At 41.0% G+C, this 20,831-nt stretch overlaps 1 protein-coding gene across 6 annotated transcripts in view; it reads left to right on the top strand.

Annotated features, from left to right (window-relative positions):
- The window catches only part of TAF1 (TATA-box binding protein associated factor 1), an 83,623-nt gene that overhangs the window by 38,893 nt on the left and 23,899 nt on the right, over positions 1-20,831 (top strand). For all 6 annotated transcript variants that reach the window (XM_066250588.1, XM_066250584.1, XM_066250589.1 and 3 more), the window contains 5 exons: positions 1,293-1,360; positions 2,954-3,076; positions 4,214-4,306; positions 4,389-4,473; positions 20,593-20,660. In XM_066250588.1, coding sequence (XP_066106685.1) covers positions 1,293-1,360; positions 2,954-3,076; positions 4,214-4,306; positions 4,389-4,473; positions 20,593-20,660 — 437 coding nt within the window. The remainder of the gene's footprint in view (positions 1-1,292; positions 1,361-2,953; positions 3,077-4,213; positions 4,307-4,388; positions 4,474-20,592; positions 20,661-20,831) is intronic.

Genomic DNA, 20,831 nt, shown 5'->3' on the forward strand with positions numbered 1-20,831 from the left:
AAACAAGTGAATGCTAAATTAATTAGAGATCAAGAAAAGAGCTGAGCTTTAGTCTCTGGGGAACACTTGCATGAAAGAATAGACAGAGGAAGATATGCAAAAAACGTACTGATAGGAGGGAGTAAGAATTACTGTCTAGATGACAATATTTTAACTATCTTGGTGAGCTTAAATTAGGGCAGCCAGCAGCATGGAGTGTAGGAAATGGTTTGAGGATTTTCTAAAGCTCTTGTTAAGATTTTGGGAAACTGCCTGACCAGGCAGTGGCGCAGTGAATAGAGCCTTGGACTGGGATGCGGAAGGACCCAGGTTCGAGACCCCGAGGTCACCAGCTTGAGCGCAGGCTCATCTGGCTTGAGCAAAAAAGCTCACCAGCTTGGACCCAAGGTCGCTGGCTCCAGCAAGAGTTACTCCTTCTGCTGAAGGCCCCCGGTCAAAGCACATATGAGAAAGCAATCAATGAACAACTAAGGTGTCGCAACGTGCAACAAAAAACTAAATGGTTGATGCTTCTCACCTCTCCGTTCCTGTCTGTCTGTCCCTGTCTATCCCTCTCTCTGACTCTCTCTTTGTCTCTGTAAATAAATAAATAAATAAATAAATAAATAAATAAAATAAAATAAAATAAAAAAGATTTTGGGAAACTAAAGTAATAGTCTGAGGTAGGATGAGGATTATTTTTAATGTTACTGATTTTAGAAAGGAAGAGGGAGAGAGAGACAGGAACATCAAGCTGTTCCTGTGTATGCCCTGGCCGGGGATCGAACTTGCAACCCCTGTGCTTCAGAATGATGCTCCAACCAACCAAGCCATGTGGCTAGGGCTAGGGATTCTTTTATGAAAAAGGCTTTGGATTAGCTGTATGTTGGGAGGACATCACAAACCATGAGTTCTGTAAACAAGAATTGAAGTCAAATTCTATATGCTAAGTATGGAAAGATTTAAAATCATATATTGATTTCCTCAGCCATCCTTAAACAAATTGTCATTCCCTATTCATAGTATTATTTTCAAGGTATTAAAGGCAGTGGTATCAACAATAGACCTGCTATGTGTGGATATACACAGATAAGGAGGGTTATAATTAGTTTATTTATTCATTATGTAGCTATTATTTGTTAGGCACTAAAAAGGGAGATAATCCTGGTGTATCTGTGTAATCCAGCAGCTAAGCTGGTACCTGGCCCATACTTGGTGCTTAACTAAATGTGGCAAAAGTGCTGGTGAAGTATTGGTAGCTCTTGCCTCCTGTTTTTAACAGTTCCATCTCTTCTTATTGCTCTATAATTTAGGGCCGAAGCACTCATTGACCCAGATCTCTCAATCCATGCTGGATCTCTGTGACGAAAAACTCAAAGAGGTGAGATATTTAAAATGATAAAGGCAGTGGAATGAGAAGCTGGTGGGTAGCGGGGTTGAGAGAGTAAGGAATGTAATAGAAGGAAGAGGAGAGAAATATAAGAGTAGCAGATGTTTGGTATGTTAGCATCTGGAAGGGACCTTAGAAATGATGATATAGTACAATTCCTTCCTTATATAGATGGAAAAACTGAGGTCCGTGGAAGAAAATGACTTGTCCTGGGCATCATGATTATTAAATAGAGCTAGGATTAAAAGTCATCTGGAGCTGAGAGACTGTATTGGCAGGGAAATGTGTGTGTGTGTGTGTGTGTGTGTGTGTGTGTGTGTGTGTGTGAGAGAGAGAGAGAGAGAGAGAGAGAGAGAGATAAAGAGTGAGAGACATATACACAGACAAGAAGGGAGGGAGACAAGAAGCATCAACTCATAGTTGTATCACTTTAGTTGTTCATTGATTGCTTTCTCATATATGCCTTAACTAGGGGCTCTCCAGCTGAGCTAGTGACCCCTTGCTCAAGCCAGCAACTTTGGGCTCAAGCTAGTGACCTTGGGCTTCAAGCCAGCAACTTTGGGATTTTGAACCTGAGACCTCAGCTTTCCAGGTCAGTGCTCTATCCACTGTACCATCACTGGTCAGGCGGCAGGGAGGAATTTTAATTTTTAAAAGCTAATCTAGCTAGCTTGGCCTATGGTGGCCCAGTGGATGGAACATTGACCTGGAATGCTGCGGTCACCAGTTCGAAGCCCTGGGATTTCCCAGTCAGAGCACATACAAGAAGCAACTACATGAGTTGATACTTCTCCCTCCTCTTTCTAAAAATTCAGTTTAAAAAATAAGATGGTCTATATTTGATTTTTTACCAAAAAAATATTGTACCTGGTAAGCTTATAAAAATGCAATGATGATAATGATGTTAATATTGAACTAGACACTTTGTGAAAGAAGATAATCAAATGGCTAGTAAACATGAGAAGATTCTCAACTTGATTGATCATTGGGGAAATGCAAATTTAAACCATGATTAGAAAATACTACATACCCACCTGAAAGGCTGAAATTTAAAAAGACTTAAAAAAAAAAAAGACTGACAATGCTGAGTGTTGGTGAGGATGTAGAGCAATTGATACATAAACTTTTTCCTAGAAGAGTCTGAAATGAATATATTGGACTAGGTTCTCTTAGACAAAAATCACTAATCAACAATAATGTGTTCAGCATTTTCAGCAATAGTTTTACAGCAAAAGCAGAATGATATTAACACCTAACTTGGTGATGGTAGTTCTGTTATGGAAGATAAGGTTTTGATGCCCAGGGATGTATTTTTGGTGATCTACAAGAATAGAATACAGAAAACCTAAAAATGTTGGTTAGTACATTTTTTAAAATAAATTTTTATTAAAGTTGGTACTTCTTTAAATCCTTTCACTGCAATATCCTTTATCTAGACTTTTTGCCTGGAACTGAACAATTGACAATTTATAGTTAGACTTTTTGGAGCAAGGGCAATAGACAGCTAAACCTTAAATTATTCAAATTACCTGTGGTGATCACACCTCAGGGAAACCTGCCTTTGTTTTGCTTTTTTCATGTCAGAAAGAAGACAAATTGGCTCGTTTAGAGAAAGCTATCAATCCCTTGTTGGATGATGACGACCAAGTGGCATTTTCTTTTATTCTCGACAATATTGTCACCCAGAAAATGATGGCAGTTCCAGATGTAAGTGGTCTCTGTGCTAAATAGAAATATTATGAAGACGGTACAGGGGAAAGGAAAGGGCAGTAGCGTGTGCATGTGCATGTATGTCAGGGAGTCTAGAGGGTGGTGGTTGTCAATTCAGGATTGGTTATTAATCTAAAAATTACTTTTTTGCTCTACATGTGTATTATCATTGAAATCAAAGAGGCCAGGAATCTATGGATGTAGAGAGATTTCTTTCTTCCTGTTGTTTACATTCAGTATTTGAATAATCCTGAACAGCCCTGGAGAGAAGATAGTATGCCAGCTAATGGGATGCTTTGGATTTAGAGTTGCTTCTTGAAAAATGACAGTTTGATAATTGCCTACTGTTTCTTGTCTTTTTTTTTTTAATTTTTGTTTTTTGCAACTTTATGACAGGGCTGTCATTGATTTTTTTTTTTTAAGTGAGAGGAGGGGAGATAGACAGAATCTTGCATGTGCCCCAGCCAGGATCCAACTGGGATCCACCCTGCAACCAACATCTGGGGCTGATGCTCGAATCAACCTAGCTATCCTCAGCACCTGAGGCTGATGCTTGGACCAACTGAGCTATCCTCGGTGCTCGGGGCTGATGCTCGAACCAATCGAGCCACTGGCAGTGAGAATGGAAGAGAGAGAAGGGGGAGAGGGAAGGGAGGAGAAGCAGATGGTCACATCTCATGTGTGCCCTGACTGGGGATTGAACCTGGGATGTCTGCCCACTGGGCTGACGCTCTATCCACTGAGTCAGCCAGCCAGGGCCTGCCATGTTGATCTTGTGTGCCATTTTATTGTAAGGATTCTGCCTACGAATCCTGCACTAAGTTTCCTTTTATGTTTTAGTCATGTGTTGTATATGGGTAATGCTATAAAAGTTCTGGATGGGACTAGGGAATGAGAAATTTTCATTGTGAATGTGGAGCACAGGTTTTTATTCTATCAGGGCATAGGAACCCTTAAAGGATTATGTCAACCCCTTAAACTACATGCAGAGTTTTGTGTGATTATGTGTCTCTCTGGGGAAAGGTTCTATAGCTTTTGTCAGAGTCTTAAGAATATCTGTGACACAATGAAGGTTGAGAATTTCCAGTATAAAGAGTGATTTTTATTTAATTTCTCATGCTTTCTTTTTACTAGTCTTGGCCATTTCATCACCCAGTTAATAAAAAGTTTGTTCCAGATTATTACAAAGTGATTGTCAGTCCAATGGATTTAGAGACTATTCGTAAGGTGAGTGATCTGATCTAAGATGTCTTTTTGGAATTAAGTAGTTTTGTATGTGTATCTGAGTACCTGATTCTTTTAATCACAGAATATCTCCAAGCACAAGTATCAGAGTCGAGAGAGCTTTCTAGATGACGTCAACCTTATCCTGGCCAACAGTGTTAAGTACAATGGTAGGTTATGTCTCCTTGTTTTTCTCTTTCCATCCATTAGTTAGCATTATTAAAATTTAAGTTCACAAAAAAGCCTTGAGCAGTGATAATTGAATCAATCAGGTGTCTTACTCTGCCTTTTTTTTCCCCCTGAGAGAGAGGTACAGGAACATTGAGCTGCCTCCATATGTGCCCTGACTGGGGATCAAACCCACAACCTTGTTTTGGGATGATGCTCTTAACTGGCTGAGCTCACTGGCCAGGGCTTACTCTGTGTTTTTTCAAGGCAGGCACATATTTTAGTGTGTGTGTTCTGTAAAGTGTGTTCATAAGGTTTTTTTGTTTTTGTTTTTTTTGCAGAGACAGAGAGAGAGTAAGAGAGAGGGATAAATGGGGACAGACAGACAGTAACAGAGAGAGATGAGAAGCATCTATCATTAGTTTTTCATTGTGACACCTTAGTTGTTCATTGATTGCTTTCTCATATGTGCCTTGACCGTGGGACTACAGCAGACTGAGTAACCCCTTGCTCGAGCCAGCGACCTTGGGTTCAAGCTGGTGAGCTTTGCTCAAACCAGATGAGCCTGTGCTCAAGCTGGTGACCTTGGGGTCTCGAACCTGGGTCCTCCACATCCCAGTCCGACGCTCTATTCACTGTGCCACCGCCTGGTCAGGTCATAAGTTTTTTTGATGATAAAGCAATGAACACTATTTTTTAAACTTTGGAAAGCACAGAAAAATGAGATGAGAATAAAAATCAAGTGGGTAGTACTTTGGACTTGGAGTCATCACCACTTTCTGTGAGCTGTGAAAACTTACCTATGCCCCAGGCCCTTAGATGGAGCTTAGGGAAATAAATGTGTGACATATAGACCATGGTGAGCTTCTCTAGAGCATGGAGTTTTTACTCAGTATATGAGCTGATTGAATAATATATGCCAGGTTCTGTGCTAGCTACTTAATTCTACTGATAGGAAAGAGATATATATATCACTGTCCTCATGTAATCCACAATCCATTGAAAGGGAAGGCAGTTCAAGTACAGCTTGGCAATGGCTATGTTACAAGGACATACAAAGTTCACTAAAAACGAGGAAGTAGCGCCTTCACCTAAAGCTTAGGGAAGACTTCTTAAACCAGTTACTAAATTTTGGTTTTAAGTGACTCACTTGTTAAGTAAACATTGGTTGAGCACCTAATAGTTGTTGGCACTGATAGATGCTACAGATAGAAACTCAAATTAGATAACGTCTCTGCCCCCAACTTGGTTATAGTTTAGTTGGGGAAACAGAAAAGAAAAATTAAGGAACTTAAATATTATGCTAGGTGCATGCAGAGTGCTAAAGAAACACAGAGACAGGGCATCTAAATCAGAATGATATTAAAAGCAGCTTTCTGGAAAAGAGTTTTCTTAAGCTGAGTTCTAAGGGATCAATGGAGTTTGCTAGTCAGAGAGGACAATAATACATAAAGACACACAGGCGTGAAATTACATTGTGGGCGTAGGGAACATGTTGTTGGGGTTGTATTAAGTGTATGTGTTGGTGAGTGACTGGTTATCTGTAGAGAGCTCCACAGGAGCCAAATCATAGAGGGCCTATGTGCCAAATACCATAATTAAGAGTTTTACTTTACCCGATGTGGGGGGCATGTTGAAGGAATGAAGCAGCAAGGTGATGATACCATGTAACTCATTAAGGGAAATAGAAGAGGGAGCTAAGGGCATTTGAGAGAATTGACTAGCATACTGAGGTCTCAATTTAAAATCTACGTGGTTGTAGGGCTTTTCCCTGGCAACATTCAGCAACCCAAGTAGTATGGCTGTAAGTTTGCCAGATAGAAGGGACAGAGACTTGGAGGGAGGAGGTGGAGGAAGGACAGCTAGAAAGATAGATGAGGAAATGGGGATTCTCAGCAGGGAGAACAGAATGGTCAGCATCGTGGAGAAATGAAAGAACAGGGCAAGTTTGGGGAACTCTATTTGACTTAGAACCTATATACTTTACTGGAGGAAAGGGTGGGAGATGGCCTGCATTTCCGTTTCATGCGGGTTGGGTTAAAAGAATGTACTTTCTCCCTTATTCACTTCTTATTGCTCATTGGAAATTATATGCCCTTTGTCAGATCAGTTATCTACCCATTATTGTCTCCTGAAAACACCTAAAGCTAATCTGCCAGAATCCCAGCGATATAGAAGTGTTGGTAGTCTCACAGATGTCTGACAATGGTTATAACAAATGATAAACAAGCAAGGGTATTAAGAAAGGCTGCTTGGCCTGGTGATGGCCGGCTTAAGATATGAGGAGCTTATGAAAGGCAGTAAGAAAGACCCAGAAGATGCTAACTGAAAAATGAGCAGAGGCAGATGGACAGATCACAGAAGACAGAAATTAAATAGCTAATGGATGTAAGCATTCAGTTGTACCTAGGAATTAAAGAAATGCAAATTGAAACAAAAAGGCATCTTTTTTTTCGCCATTAGATAAGCTCCAGTTTTTTTTAGATTTTTTTATTTATTCATTATAGAGAGGGGAGAGAGAGAGAGAGAGAGAGAGAGAGAGAAGGGGGGAGGAGCAGGAAGCATCAACTCCCATATGTGCCTTGACCAGGCAAGCCCGGGGTTTTGAACCGGCAACCTCAGTGTTTCCAGGTTGACGCTTTATCCACTGTGCCACCACAAGTCAGGCTCATTTTTTTTTTTTTTGAATGGAAGAGTTCAGTGCTAGTGAGGCCGATGCTTTCACGTATTGCTATATTGTTGGTATAATATTGTAAAACATTTATGAAAAACTCTGGCAGCATAGAGAGATTTAACAATAGTTAAGGGAACAGACTTTATACAGGCTTGAATTTGAGTATTGGCCCCACTGCTTAATAGCAGTGTGACTTTGAGTATCTTAGCCTTTGCTTTCCCGTCTCTAAGATGGGAATAATAATGGTACCCTCCTCAGAGAGCTATTGTCAGGATTAAATGAAATGATGCCTGAGTGCTTAGCACATGGTAGTAGAACAATAATTTATCTTAATAAGAGATAGAGACAAAGATGTTTATGGTCATGTTATTTATAGTAATGAGAATTATACTAATGGTTAATATAAAGGGAATGTTGAGTTATTGTGGCATCTATATGATGGATTATTATGTAAAGATTGAAAGCTTTTTAAAAGAATTACTAATGGCAAAAATGCTTGCAATGTTAAGTGAGAAAATCAGAACACAAAACTTTATTTCATGTCAGTTATACTTTTAAAAATATTTATATATATCCATATACACACATAGAAAAAAGGTTGGAAGGAAACATACCAATGTGATAATAGTTATTATTTCTAAGATAAAGGGTTAGGCTAATCTTTATTTTCATCTTTTGTGTGTTTTTCAAGTTTTCTGCTGGTAGGAAAAGCAGAAAACTTCCTAGAGGAGGTGATTTTTGAGTTGAATTTGGAAGGATGATGATTACAGTAGGCAGTTCTTTATTGATCACCTACTGTGCTAGTCAGATAGTCAAGTAGAGAAGGGTAGAGAGGAAGATCCAGGCAGAGAACAAATGCAGAAGTAGATGAGTGTCTTGGATAGGGAAGTGCAAGTAGTTGAGTTTGGCTGGGGTGCAGAGAGGGAGCTAGTTTTGGTGGTAGGAGGTGAATTTTTAAGGTAAATGGGATCAAATTATGAAAGGCATAGTGTGTCACACTAAACCTTTAAAAGGAAAGGGCCATTACAGGTATTTTAGTAAGATCATTCTGGAAACTATTTGAAGACTGTATTGAAGGAGAATGAGGTATAGAGGCCAATAAAGAAACTATTGACAACAATCCAAGTTAAAAATACTGAGGGCTTGTACTAAGGTAAGTAGCAATAAGAATGAAAGACGGGGACAGATTGTAGAGGTACTGAGGAAGTAGAATTGATATTTTCATAAGCAGTTGAAAGTTGGGGGTATGGATAAAGGACAGAGAAAATTCAAGGTGATGCTAAATACTCATATGCTCTTGGTGAAAACAAATTGGTATAAACTCTTTAGAAGAGTGTAAATGTTCACTCCCTTTGTCTAAGTAATTTCACTTCCAGGGAATACTCAACACAAGTTTGCAAAGGCACATGTGTAAATATACATATATTTGTAAATGTAAAAGTGTTCATAATTGCAAAAATGTGAGAGCATTCTGAATATCCAACAACAGGAAATTGGTTAAATAAATTATGGTCATATGGTCATCTTTATGATGGAATACAGTTTAGTTATCAAAACGGTAGATTATCAAAATATATTCTATATGTATTTTTGAAAACTAGATTACTCAGCAGTATATACAGAAGGTATTGCAAATTCACATCCTCTAGAGGCCAGAGAGGAAACATAACTGAGTGAAATGGGCTCAGCACAGAGACTGATGAAGTAGAGATCACATACCCCACCTAACAGGATCAATCATTATTTAGCTCAGCTGTTGCCATAGAGTAGAATTACTAAAGGGATTGATGATAATGTTTACTTTATTTGTACTTAGGTATTTAAATTTTTAAATTCAGCACACAATACTTTTGTAAATAACAAAATAAATTTCTATTTTTGGAAAGATGGGCAAATCTTTTTACTCTATTTTTTTTAGCACACACAAGAGAGAGAGACAGAGAGAGAGAGAGAGAGAGAGGGAGGTACAGACAGGGACTGACAGGAAGAGAGAGAGATGAGAAACATCAACTCATAGTTGCGTTACCTTAGTTGATCATTGATTGCTTTCTCATATGTGAGCCAGTGACCCTTGCTCAAGCCAGCAACCTTTGGGCTCAAGCCAGCGACCTTTTGGCTCAAACCAGCGACCATGGAGTCATGTCTATGATCCCACGCTCAAGCCAGCGACCCCGTGCCCAAGCCAAGATGAGCCTGTGCTCAAGCCAGCGACCTTGGGGTTTTGAACCTGGGTCCTCAGTGTCCTAGGCCAATGCTCTATTCACTGCACCACCTCCTGGTCAGGCAAATCATTTGGCATTCAGAATTGTGACTTGGGCAGCTGATGGTGCCATCAACTAATATAGGAAATATAGAAGGAGTGGTTTTGGAGAGGAAGTGTTTTGTATTGAGGTAGGACATTTGAGTGAAGATTTTTAGTAATTAGTTAGCTATATACAGGTTCAAGCTCAGAAGAGAAGTTTGTACTGTAAATAGGGATTTTTTTCAAATTACCAGCATATATGTAAATGAGCTCAAATAGGGATTAGGGTACATATTTGAACCCCCTGGTGCAGTATTAAAATACAGCTGTATGTTTTTCTGGGTAGAAAGACCATAGCTTCATCATATTATCAAAGTTGATGTGACTCAAGTTAAAAACCACTGTTTACTTAAGAATGAATGTAGGATTAGAATAGAATAAACAAATTCCAACATTTAAAGGATCAGGTGGAGGATACTGAGGAGTGACCAGAATGAAAGAAGGAAAACAAGGAGAGAGCAGTGTCCTGGAAACCAAGAGAATAGGAGGCCAAAGAAAATGGTCGTTAGAAGAGCTGTTTCAGTGAAGTGTTGTAGTCAGAAGCCAGACTGCAGAGGATATGAATGAATGGGAAGTGAGAAAGTGGCAACTGAAATTTGCCTGTGACAGGAAGAAGGAAAACTGATCAGTATGTTGAAGGGGATATAAGATAAGGTCCCTGTGGAATTGGGAAAACACATTGAGAAAGATTCTGCCCAGTAGCCTCTTATTTTCTCTCTCAAGTAGGAAATGGACGTGTGCCGAGAGTAGGTGAGATGGTGGGAGAGAGAATTTGAAGAGAAGTGTAGATAAGGGTTTGAATGATCTGTTGTAGGAAATATGAAAAGGAGCTGGCTTGGGGACATTGCAGAACTGTTGAGCAGCCTTTGAGGGTCCAGCTGAAGTTGGAGACCATTAATTTTTATAGCAACATCAGTTGGCACAGTTGTGTTATTTTCTTTGTCAGTGTTCATCAAACCAAGCTAGCAACCTTAGAAAGCAGATGACAGGGCCCTGGCCGGTTGGCTCAGTGATAGAGTGTTGGCCTGGTGTGCAAAAGTCCCGGGATCGATTCCTGGCCAGGGCACACAGGAGAGGCGCCCATCTGCTTCTCCACCCCTCCCTCTCTCCTTCCTCTCTGTCTCTCTCTTCCCCTCCTGCAGCAAGGCTCCATTGAAGCAAAGATGGCCCGGGCGCTGGAGATGGCTCCTTGGCCTCTGCCCCAGGCGCTAGAGTGGCTCTGGTCGCGGCAGAGCGATGCCCCGGAGGAGCAGAACATTGCCCCCTGGTGGGCAGAGCGTCACCCCCTGGTGGGCGTGCCGGGTGGATCCCGGTCGGGCGCATGCGGGAGTCTGTCTGACTATCTCTCCCCGTTTCCAGCTTCAGAAAAATACAAAAAAAAGAAAGAAAGAAAGAAAGAAAGAAAGCAGACGACAGAACTGATTCAGAATTGGGATTTTGTTTTCTGGATGTGTTAGAAAGATCAAGAATTGAAGGTGTTAGCAAGAAGGGAAAACAGGTTTCCATAGAAGTTGTACCTGTTTATGGTAAAAATAATAGTGATAGAGAAGAAGCCTTTTTTCCTACAACCTCTCCAGACACTGGGAATTATCAGTATTTAAAAATCTTTGCCAATCAAATTATTTCTGTAAAATTCAAGTGTATTACTTAAACCAAAATTTTCCATCATGAAAAATTACATGCTTATTTTATCTCTTTTTTTTTTTTTTTTTTTTTTGTATTTTTCTGAAGCTGGAAACGGGGAGAGACAGTCAGACAGACTCCTGCATGCGCCCGACTGGGATCCACCCGGCACGCCCACCAGGGGTGACGCTCTGCCCACCAGGGGGCGATGCTCTGCCCCTCCGGGGGGTCGCTCTGCCGTGACCAGAGCCACTCTAGCGCCTGAGGCAGAGGCCAAGGAGCCATCCCCAGCGCCCGGGCCATCTTTGCTCCAATGGAGGCTTGGCTGCGGGAGGGGAAGAGAGAGACAGAGAGGAAGGAGAGGGGAGGGGTGGAGAAGCAAATGGGCACTTCTCCTTTGTGCCCTGGCCGAGAATTGAACCTGGGTCCCCCGCACGCCAGGCCGACGCTCTACCGCTGAGCCAACCGGCCAGGGACATGCTCATTTTAAAACATCAAACCATATGGAATTATATCAAGTGAAAAAGAAAAGTTTGTTTTTTTCCTCCTTCCATCCTGTTTTACAGTGTAGCCAATGTCAAGTTTGGTATGATGCAGTCTGGACCTTTTTTTGTACAAATAATATACTTTTTCCTTTTTTTGACAGAAGAAATAATTTATTTTACATATTTTATATTCTGTTCTACAAGTTTTTTACTTGACACTATGTTATGGACAATTTTTCATTCATGTGACTGTGTTTCAGTAAAATCTGTTCATATGTGACTTAAAAAGGCAAAGGAGTTATTAAATGAATGTCATTATGAATGTTGCAGAAAAAAGATATCTAAATTGGATTTCCACTTTGTTTTTTAAAAATACTTTGGCTGAAGTGGGGGTAGATTGCCTGGTGGTTATTATCATTTGACATTTCATTTCTTGAGACTCTGCTTTGTTGTTTAAGAATTTAGTTTCTGCTTAAATTTGTTGGGGAGTACACATCTGATGTGCATAACTTAACTAGGCCTCTTTTACATACTGTGTTGAGCTAGGAGATAGTGGTGCAGCAATCTGGTAGAAGGCAGCAAGCATCTCCCTGAAAGTCCGTACTTGGAATGAGTGAGATAGTATATGCCAGTAAACAAATATGCACCAGAAGATAGTAAAGCTATATACAAAAAAGTTCATGTTTTAAAGAAGTAGCATTTGGGGCCCTAGCTGGACAGCTCGGTTGGTTAGAGCATCGTCCTGAAGCACAGAGGTTGCCAGTTTGATCCCCAGTTAGGGCACACACAGGAACAGATAGACGTTCCTGTCTTTCTTTTCTCTCTCTCTCTTTCTCTCTCTCTCTCACTCTCACTCCCTCCCTCCTTCCCTCCCTCCCTCCTTCCCTTTCTCCTTCCCTCTTCCTCTCTCTAAAATTAATAAACATGTAAAAAAAAATTTTAAATAGCATTTGGGGAAATGAAGGTTATTATTTACTAAAAGAAAAAGGAGACTTAGGAAAAGGGCTTTCTTTTAGCCCTAGAGTTTCTCTAATGTATTTTCATGGAGAAACAAAACAAAACCTTACCATGAAGGATATAAATCAATGTTAACTTCCTCCTTGTTTATTTTATATAAGCTATTATAGTAGGTGTCGTGTAAAGTTGGGCAAAGAGTGTAAGAAAAAATTAAAGGGCACAGATATACTTAGTGGCCTAAATCTAGTACAAATATTGATCGACTTACGACCTATGCAACTTACAACCATTTGACTTTATTTTATTTTAATTTAATTTTTTTTTTTTTTTGGATTCTTCTGAAGCTGGAAACAGGGAGAGACAGTCAGACAGACTCCCGCATGCGCCCGACCGGGATCCACCTGGCACGCCCACCAGGGGCGAAGCTCTGCCCACCAGGGGGCGATGCTCTGCCCCTCCAGGGCGTCGCTCTGCCATGACCAGAGCCACTCTAGTGCCTGGGGCAGAGGCCAAGGAGCCATCCCCAGCGCCCGGGCCATCCCCGCTCCAATGGAGCCTTGGCTGCGGGAGGGGAAGAGAGAGACAGAGAGGAAGGAGAGGGGAGGGGTGGAGAAGCAAATGGGCGCCTCCCCCACGTGCCCTGGCCGGGAATCAAACCCGGGTCCCCCACACGCCAGGCCGACGCTCCACCGCTGAGCCAACCGGCCAAGGCCCCATTCGACTTTATGACCACAATTGCTAGCCACGACTGCTCCACGTCTGGCAGCGCAAGCGTTGCCCAGCTGGGCGTACGACAGTGTGGACCAGCTTCCGAAAGCACTACCATCTCCGTGTGCACCATTTCAACTGTTATCCCAGACTCGATACAGCAATTTGTGTTTTGTGTCTTGGATATTTTTCATCAAACCCTCCCAAGATGTCTACCAAGAGGAAATTGTCTTTGCAAATATTAAACCAGTTGTACTGGTAATGCAGTGTTTTACTTAAACCTGACGAATGTAAAAATAAGAAACAAAATGGTGTAGAGATGATACAAATGGCACAAAATGAACAAAGAAAATTATGATATATAACAATAATGAAAGAAAATTATGATAAAATATGACTTAAAGATTTTTATAACATCATTTCACAGTACTATACATATAGCCTACTCAACTTAAGACCAAATCGTGTTACAACCGGTCTGTCAGAACCAATCGTGGTCGTAAGTCGAGCACTAGCTGTAAGTGATTTCTATAAGGCCCATAAAGGCAGGAACTGTGTTTGACTTATTTCATTAATGCTTAGTGTGATACTTGGCACATAGTACATACTCAGTATCTGTTGGATGAACTAATGACCAAAGATGGAGAGAGGTGCACTACCGGGAAAGAGTGGGCAGTGGTCTGCAGAAACCATGGGGCTAGAAAGTTTCAAGGCAGATGCGAATGGCACTTATAAATATAACATGGCTTCTAGGATAGAGTCTGAACAGTGTTCACTGGATCCGGTAGTTAGCCTATCACTGTGGACTTGATGAGCAAAATTTCCCCGAAATGTTCTTCAGTACTGCCTCATTCAGTGACATAGTTGCTTCTTTCTGTACAGTCCCATAGAACTTTGTACATTATTGAAATAATGAGTTTGTGCCCTGGAATCTTCCCTGGGACCATGAAGGGCATCAAGGCAAGGATTTGTCTCTTGGTTTTTTTTATTTGTTTATTTTGTTTTGTTTTTCTAATTTTGTACCACCAGAGCCTGGCACTATATATTAAGTGCTTAAAAATGAAGAATCAAGCCCTGTTACAAATTTTACTCCACAGGAAAAGTTGTTTTGAAGTGTCTATATTGTTATTTTTCTAATTGTTGTAGAGATATGAGATGAGTGAGATTAGCCAAGACTGTGTGTGTGTGTTTGTGTGTGTGTGTTTTAAGTTGATAAGTGGAATGGTGGTTCATTTGGAATTAAAGAAGCATTTAGAGAGGGACTACCCTTGCCCAGTCGGATGTATTACTCCAGTTCCCCTCCGGATAGTTTCTAGCTTCTTCAGTTTGTAGTCCAGATTCTGAGCAAAGTTCTCTTATTCTGATTTGAGAGATCAAACCTCTTATCTCAGAAACTAAACATCTTAATTTGCATATGATTCATATTTAACATTATGTAAAGAGCCTAGTCTGAAAGATTATATTCACTTCTCTTTCACCTTTCCTGGAACTAGTTTGAGGTAAATATTTTAAGACTCGGGAGACCCCAAGCTTATCTCTTTGGGATAAGCTATGCATAGTTGAATTTAGTAATTCTAGTTTCTTTATGAATCAGCAGTGCATATTTTTTGTCTTTTATTTTAAAATCTGACACTTATTTTGTTTTCAAAGCTGCCTATTGCAACTGGGATTTTATTTTTTAATTTTAGTGATTCACATTGGAATGCACCCACACTGTTCCCTGTCAAGATAATAACCTGTGCTTGTTTGGCAGAGTACTCATTTTCTTAGGAGGAAAGTTATTTTTAGTTTTTGTGGAAAGGTTCTCAAAGGAAATGTGAGCTTAGAAGTGATTATAAACCTCTTCTCTCCTTATTGTGGAAAACTGCTCACCAACTTGACTGGTACTTTTCTCTGACACCCTTCAGATACTTGCTTTACCTCTCTAACTGGGAACATGAAGCTTTTCTTTCTCCTTACATCACTAAAGAATTATCTTAGAAAAGACAAAAGGAATTTTCTTGATTTTAGTTGAATATCAACTTTCCAAAGCTGTCATTGGAATTACCACTATTTGAAGACATTTGGATTTGAATTATATATGATACTGTAGGTTACTGCCAATTGTTATTTGGAATGAGGCAGAATATATTTTTTGACAAAACATTTGTGGTTGCTTTGCCATGATTTAATAGAGACAGAAAGAGCAAAATAAACTCAGAAAAGCATTTTTTTTTTTTTTTGGTCACTGGGTAGATTTATCCTATAGGTCATTCATAGATCGCCTTATCTTTCATATTCATTTTCATGTCATTCTCAAAATTACTCTTTATAAATTAATTCTGATTTTCTGTATAGTAACCTTTGGAATTCAGTTCTACTCCCCTCCCCCCCGCCCACCCAACAATCTCAGCACTTTCATTCCCACAGTGGCCCTGTTACCTTTGTGGTCTCTTCACTGGACTCCTCTTTTGTTCCTAAGCTGTAAATCCTCAAGCTGATCATATTACTTTTAGTAAACTCCTCATTGCTTCAGAGTATAGAGCAAGATTTTTAGTTTTAAGGAAGTCGTTACATATACTTTTGAGAGTCTGACAAAGAAACAGATTTTTCTACCCAGAAAAATTTATATTACATACAGACTTTTGTTTATAGTTTCAGGAGATTCATGGATCTGTTTCTCGTTACCATCCTGTTCAGAAATTCCTGGTGCAGAGGTAGAGATAAGAAAACACCTGGGTATTTTTGTCCTTTTTTGGTGGTGTTAAAGGGGGTTTGCCAGCTTCACCCTCTTGCACCAAAAATACTTCACCACTACTTTGCGTATAGTAAAGTAATAAAGTTAAATAGCTGAAACTCTTGTAACTCTTGAGTACATGGGCTGTCAGAAACTGAAAACAGACACAGCTAGTAATCAGAACACATAGACAAGTGTATCACCTATGTACTATATGTATATTTTTATATTCTAAGGGTATTAATGGGTATTTCTTTAGAGTTATGTTTTGCTAAAAAAAAAAAGGGGATGGAAGAGGTCCCATCTTCAAAAAGTAAGAGAAGGCCCTGGCCGGTTGGCTCAGCGGTAGAGAGTCAGCCTGGCATGTGGGGGACCCGGGTTCGATTCCCAGCCAGGGCACATAGGAGAAGCGCCCATTTGCTTCTCCACCCCCCCCTCCTTCCTCTCTGTCTCTCTCTTCCCCTCCCGCAGCCAAGGCTCCATTGGAGCAAAGATGGCCGGGGCGCTGGGGATGGCTCCTTGGCCTCTGCCCCAGGCGCTAGAGTGGCTCTGATCGCAGCAGAGCGACGCCCCGGAGGGCAGAGCATCGCCCCCTGGTGGGCAGAGCGTCGCCCCTGGTGGGCGTGCCGGGTGAATCCCGGTCGGGCGCATGCGGGAGTCTGTCTGACTGCCTCTCCCGTTTCCAGCTTCAGGAAAAAAAAAAAAAAAAAAAAAAAAAAGTAAGAGAAAACTTCACAGTTGTAGAAAACTAAATTTTCCGTACTATAAATGAGAGCATTGAGATGTTGAAGGGCTGGTTTATGTTTGGGCTTCAAACTGAAGTGTACTGTACAGGAAGCCCTGTAGCTGGAATTTTGAGCACAAGTCAGGTCCCTATAGGCAGGACAGCTGGCGCACTGTAAGAAGCTGACGTACTGGCTCGGTGAAGGAGGCCTGTAGTCTGTGTACAGCCTTTTTCTCTAGCATCATGCAGTACTAGCAACATGAAAGTTGGTCTGATAACTTTATTTTTGTATTTATTTATTTATTTATTTATTTATTGTATTTTTCTGAAGTTGGAAACGGGGAGGCAGTCAGACTCCCGCATGCGCCCTACCGGGATCCACCCGACATGCCCACCAGGGGGTGATGTTCCGCCTATCTGGGGCGTTGCTCTGTTGCGACCAGAACCGTACTAGCAACATGAAAGTTGGTCTGATAACTTTATTTTTGTATTTATTTATTTATTTATTTATTTATTTATTTATTTATTTATTTATTGTATTTTTCTGAAGTTGGAAACGGGGAGGCAGTCAGACAGACTCCCGCATGCGCCCTACCGGGATCCACCCAACATGCCCACCAGGGGGTGATGTTCCGCCTATCTGGGGCGTTGCTCTGTTGCGACCAGAACCGTACTAGTGCCTGAGGCAGAGGCCACAGAGCCATCCTCAGCGCCTGGGCCATCTTTGCTCCAATGGAGCCTTGGCTGTGGGAGGGGAAGAGAGACAGAGAGGAAGGAGAGGGGGAGGGGTGGAGAAGCAGATGGGCGCTTCTCCTGTGTGCCCTGGCCGGGAATCGAACCCGGGACTCCCACACTCCAGGCCGATGCTTTACCACTGAGCCAACTGGCCAGGGCCGGTCTGATAACTTTTGAAGTCTGTCTTCATGAGTAGTTTGAAGACCAACCTAGAAACTTGAGCTGCCGTCTTTTTATTGTTCAGACTATTCTGGATTGTGAGCCAACTCTGGCTGTATATGTGTGTCCTAAATATCCTTATGGTTGACTTAGTTTTCCTTATGATTTATTTGTATTTGGCAGGGTCAGCTTGTGTGAGGACACAGTTTTACATCTTTTAAAGAATAGATGGCATATACTTATAGGTTTTAACTGAAAGAGACTTCTTGACTCATATAATAGCTGTGATCATCGGAGTAGGCATGGCATGAAAGCTTTACATGCACATGTTTATTTTTTGTTCTTTGCATTCTGATAAACAGTAGGTTTAACTCAGGGATCACCTCTTCTGAGAAGCCTTTCCTAATTCCTGTTTCCCTCTTACCTCCCGAATCAGCCATTTCCTCCTCTGTGCCTGAGGAACCCAGTGTGTCTTTTTCCACAAATAGTATCCCTATTTGTTTATAGTCTGTCTCATGTACTAGACTAGAAGCTTCTTGAGGATATGGTTTATGTCTTACTCATTTCTGTGTGTAATGCCTGGCACATTGAAGGTGCTCATATATGTTTAATGAATGAATAGGTGAATAAACAATATATTAAAGAATACAATAAAGCACACAAGGAGGGATTGGAAACTAAGATGCCTTCAGGGTCCAGGTGTAGATGAGTTAAGCAGCCCTGGTAGGGACTTTGCTGACCTGGAGGACACATGCCTTATCTAGAAGGGACAGCTGCTCAGCTCTGGCCCCATTGGTGCCTTGTGGGAACGATGACCCTGTGTTACCAGACCTTTTAATTTTTAGAGAGAAGTTAGACATTTTGGGTTTTATGTGAAATCACTCAATTGTTAAATGTTGTCAGGTAGTTCAGATTTTTAAAAAACTTTACTGGGTATAATTTGCATAAAAAGTCTATATATTATGAATGTATAGCTCAATCCACTTTCACATAATGGACTTTTTTTTTTGTATAGGTCAAACAAAACTTGATTGACCTACAAGGCACCAGTTTGCAACTTGTGACAAAGGCCACGTGAGGGAACTGTATAGTTTAGTTAAGAATCACCTAATAGGCAGAAGTATCTTAGGGAGACACATCAGCCAAATGCACTGTATAGGTTTTATTTGGATTATGATCTAAAGAAATTAAATGTAAAAACATTTATGAAATTACTAGGGAAATTTGAATATGACTGGCTTTTTAATAATGTTAAAGAATTGTTAATTATTTTAGATCAGTGGTCTCCAAACCCTGGGCTGTGGACCAGTACCAGTCTGTGGGCCATTTGGTACCGGTCCACAGAGAAAGAATAAATAACTTACATTATTTCCATTTTGTTTATATTTAAGCCTAAACGATGTTTTATATTTAAAAAATGACCAGATTACCTCTGTTACATCCGTCTAAGACTCACTCTTGACGCTTGTCTCGTAAGTTCGACAATTATATTTAAAAATACCACAGTTTTTATGCCGGTCGTATAATTTTATTTTGTGCATTTATCCGTCCCACCCTAAAGGCCGGTCCGTGAAAATATTTTCTGACATTAAACCGGTCCGTGGCCCAAAAAAGGTTGGGGACCACTGCTTTAGATGTAATACAGTATATAGTTGGGTTTTTATAGACTTTTTTTTTTGAGCAGTTTAGAGCAAAATTGAGCTGAAGGTATAGAGAGTTCCTATAAACCATGTGCTCCTATACATGCACAGCCCCCCCATCGACAGTATTGTTCCCCAGAGTATATATTTGCTACAATGAGCCTACATTGGCACGTCATTACTATCTGAAGCCCATAGTTTATATTAATTAGGCTTCACTCTTACTCTTGGTGTTATACATTCTGTTGGTTTTGAAAGCATTTTATAGTATCATAAATGGTTATATTATTTTATTTTTTCAGTCAGAGGATAGGAGGCAGAGACAGACTCTCACATGCACCCAAACCAGGTTTCACCCAGCAAGCTCACTAGGGGCGATGCTCTGCCCATGAAGGGTGCTGCTCCATTGCTCTGCAACTGAGCTCTTCCTAGCTTCTGAGGCAGAGGCCATGGAGCCATCCCCAGTGCCAACTCACTCCAATTGAGCTATGGCTGCAGGAGGGGAAGAGAGAGAGAGAAGCGAGGGTGTGTGTGTGTGTAGAGAAGTAGATGGGTGCTTCTTCTGTGTGTCTTGATCAGGAATCGAACCCAGGATATCCACATGCCTGGCCAACGCTCTACCACTGAGCAGACTGGCCAGGGCCATACATGGTTATTTTTTAAAAGAGTCCTTAAAGATATATACTGGTCAATTTGTGGATGAAATGAAATGATACTAGAATTTGCTTCAAAATAATTTAGGAGAAGGAGTGTGAAAGTTCAAGTTTAAATGAAATAGGATTGACCATGTATTAATAATCATTGAAGCTGAGTAGTGGGTACATGGGAGTTCATTATAATTAGTGTCTCTGTGCCTGACCAGGTGGTGGTGCAGTAGATAGAGCGTCGGACTGGGATGCAGAGGACCCAGGCTTGAGACCCCGAGGTCGCCAGCTTGAGTGCGGGCTCATCTGGTTTGAGCAAAAGCCCACCAGCTTGAACCCAAGGTCACTGGCACTAGCAAGGGGTTACTCGGTCTGCTGAAGGCCCGTGGTCAAGGCACATATGAGAAAGCAATCAATGAACAACTAAGGTGTTGCAACGTGCAATGAAAAACTAATGATTGATGCTTCTCATCTCTCTCCGTTCCTGCCTGTCTGTCCCTGTCTATCCCTCTCTCTGACTCACTGTCTCTGTAAAAAAAAAAAGTGTCTCTGTTTGTCTCTGTAAAAAAAAAGTGTCTCTGTTTTTTATTATATTTGAAATTTTCTACCTCCAAAAGTAAAGCAAGAGTCCAACTTAAAGTTTAAGCATGATATTTAGGGTCTAGGATAATAGAATGCCAGTGCTGGTGACAGAATGTAAATTTCTGGAACTGAAGTCTGCAAAGGTAATGGCATTTTGTTTTTTCATTTCTAGGGCCTGAAAGTCAGTACACTAAGACTGCCCAGGAGATTGTGAATGTCTGTTACCAGACATTAACTGAGGTAGGTGATAAAGAGGGAGTCCCCTTGGTGTCAGCTTTATGGAATCCTTCTGTTTCCTTGGTTGAGAAGGCCTTCCTGGTTCTTTTTTTATTTTTTAAGTAAGAGGAGGGGAGATAGACAGATTCCCACATGCACCCCGACCTGGGTCCACCTGGCAACTCATCTGGGCCC

This window comes from Saccopteryx bilineata, chromosome X (assembly GCF_036850765.1).
Source record: "Saccopteryx bilineata isolate mSacBil1 chromosome X, mSacBil1_pri_phased_curated, whole genome shotgun sequence".
Taxonomy (NCBI): Eukaryota; Metazoa; Chordata; class Mammalia; order Chiroptera; family Emballonuridae; genus Saccopteryx; species Saccopteryx bilineata.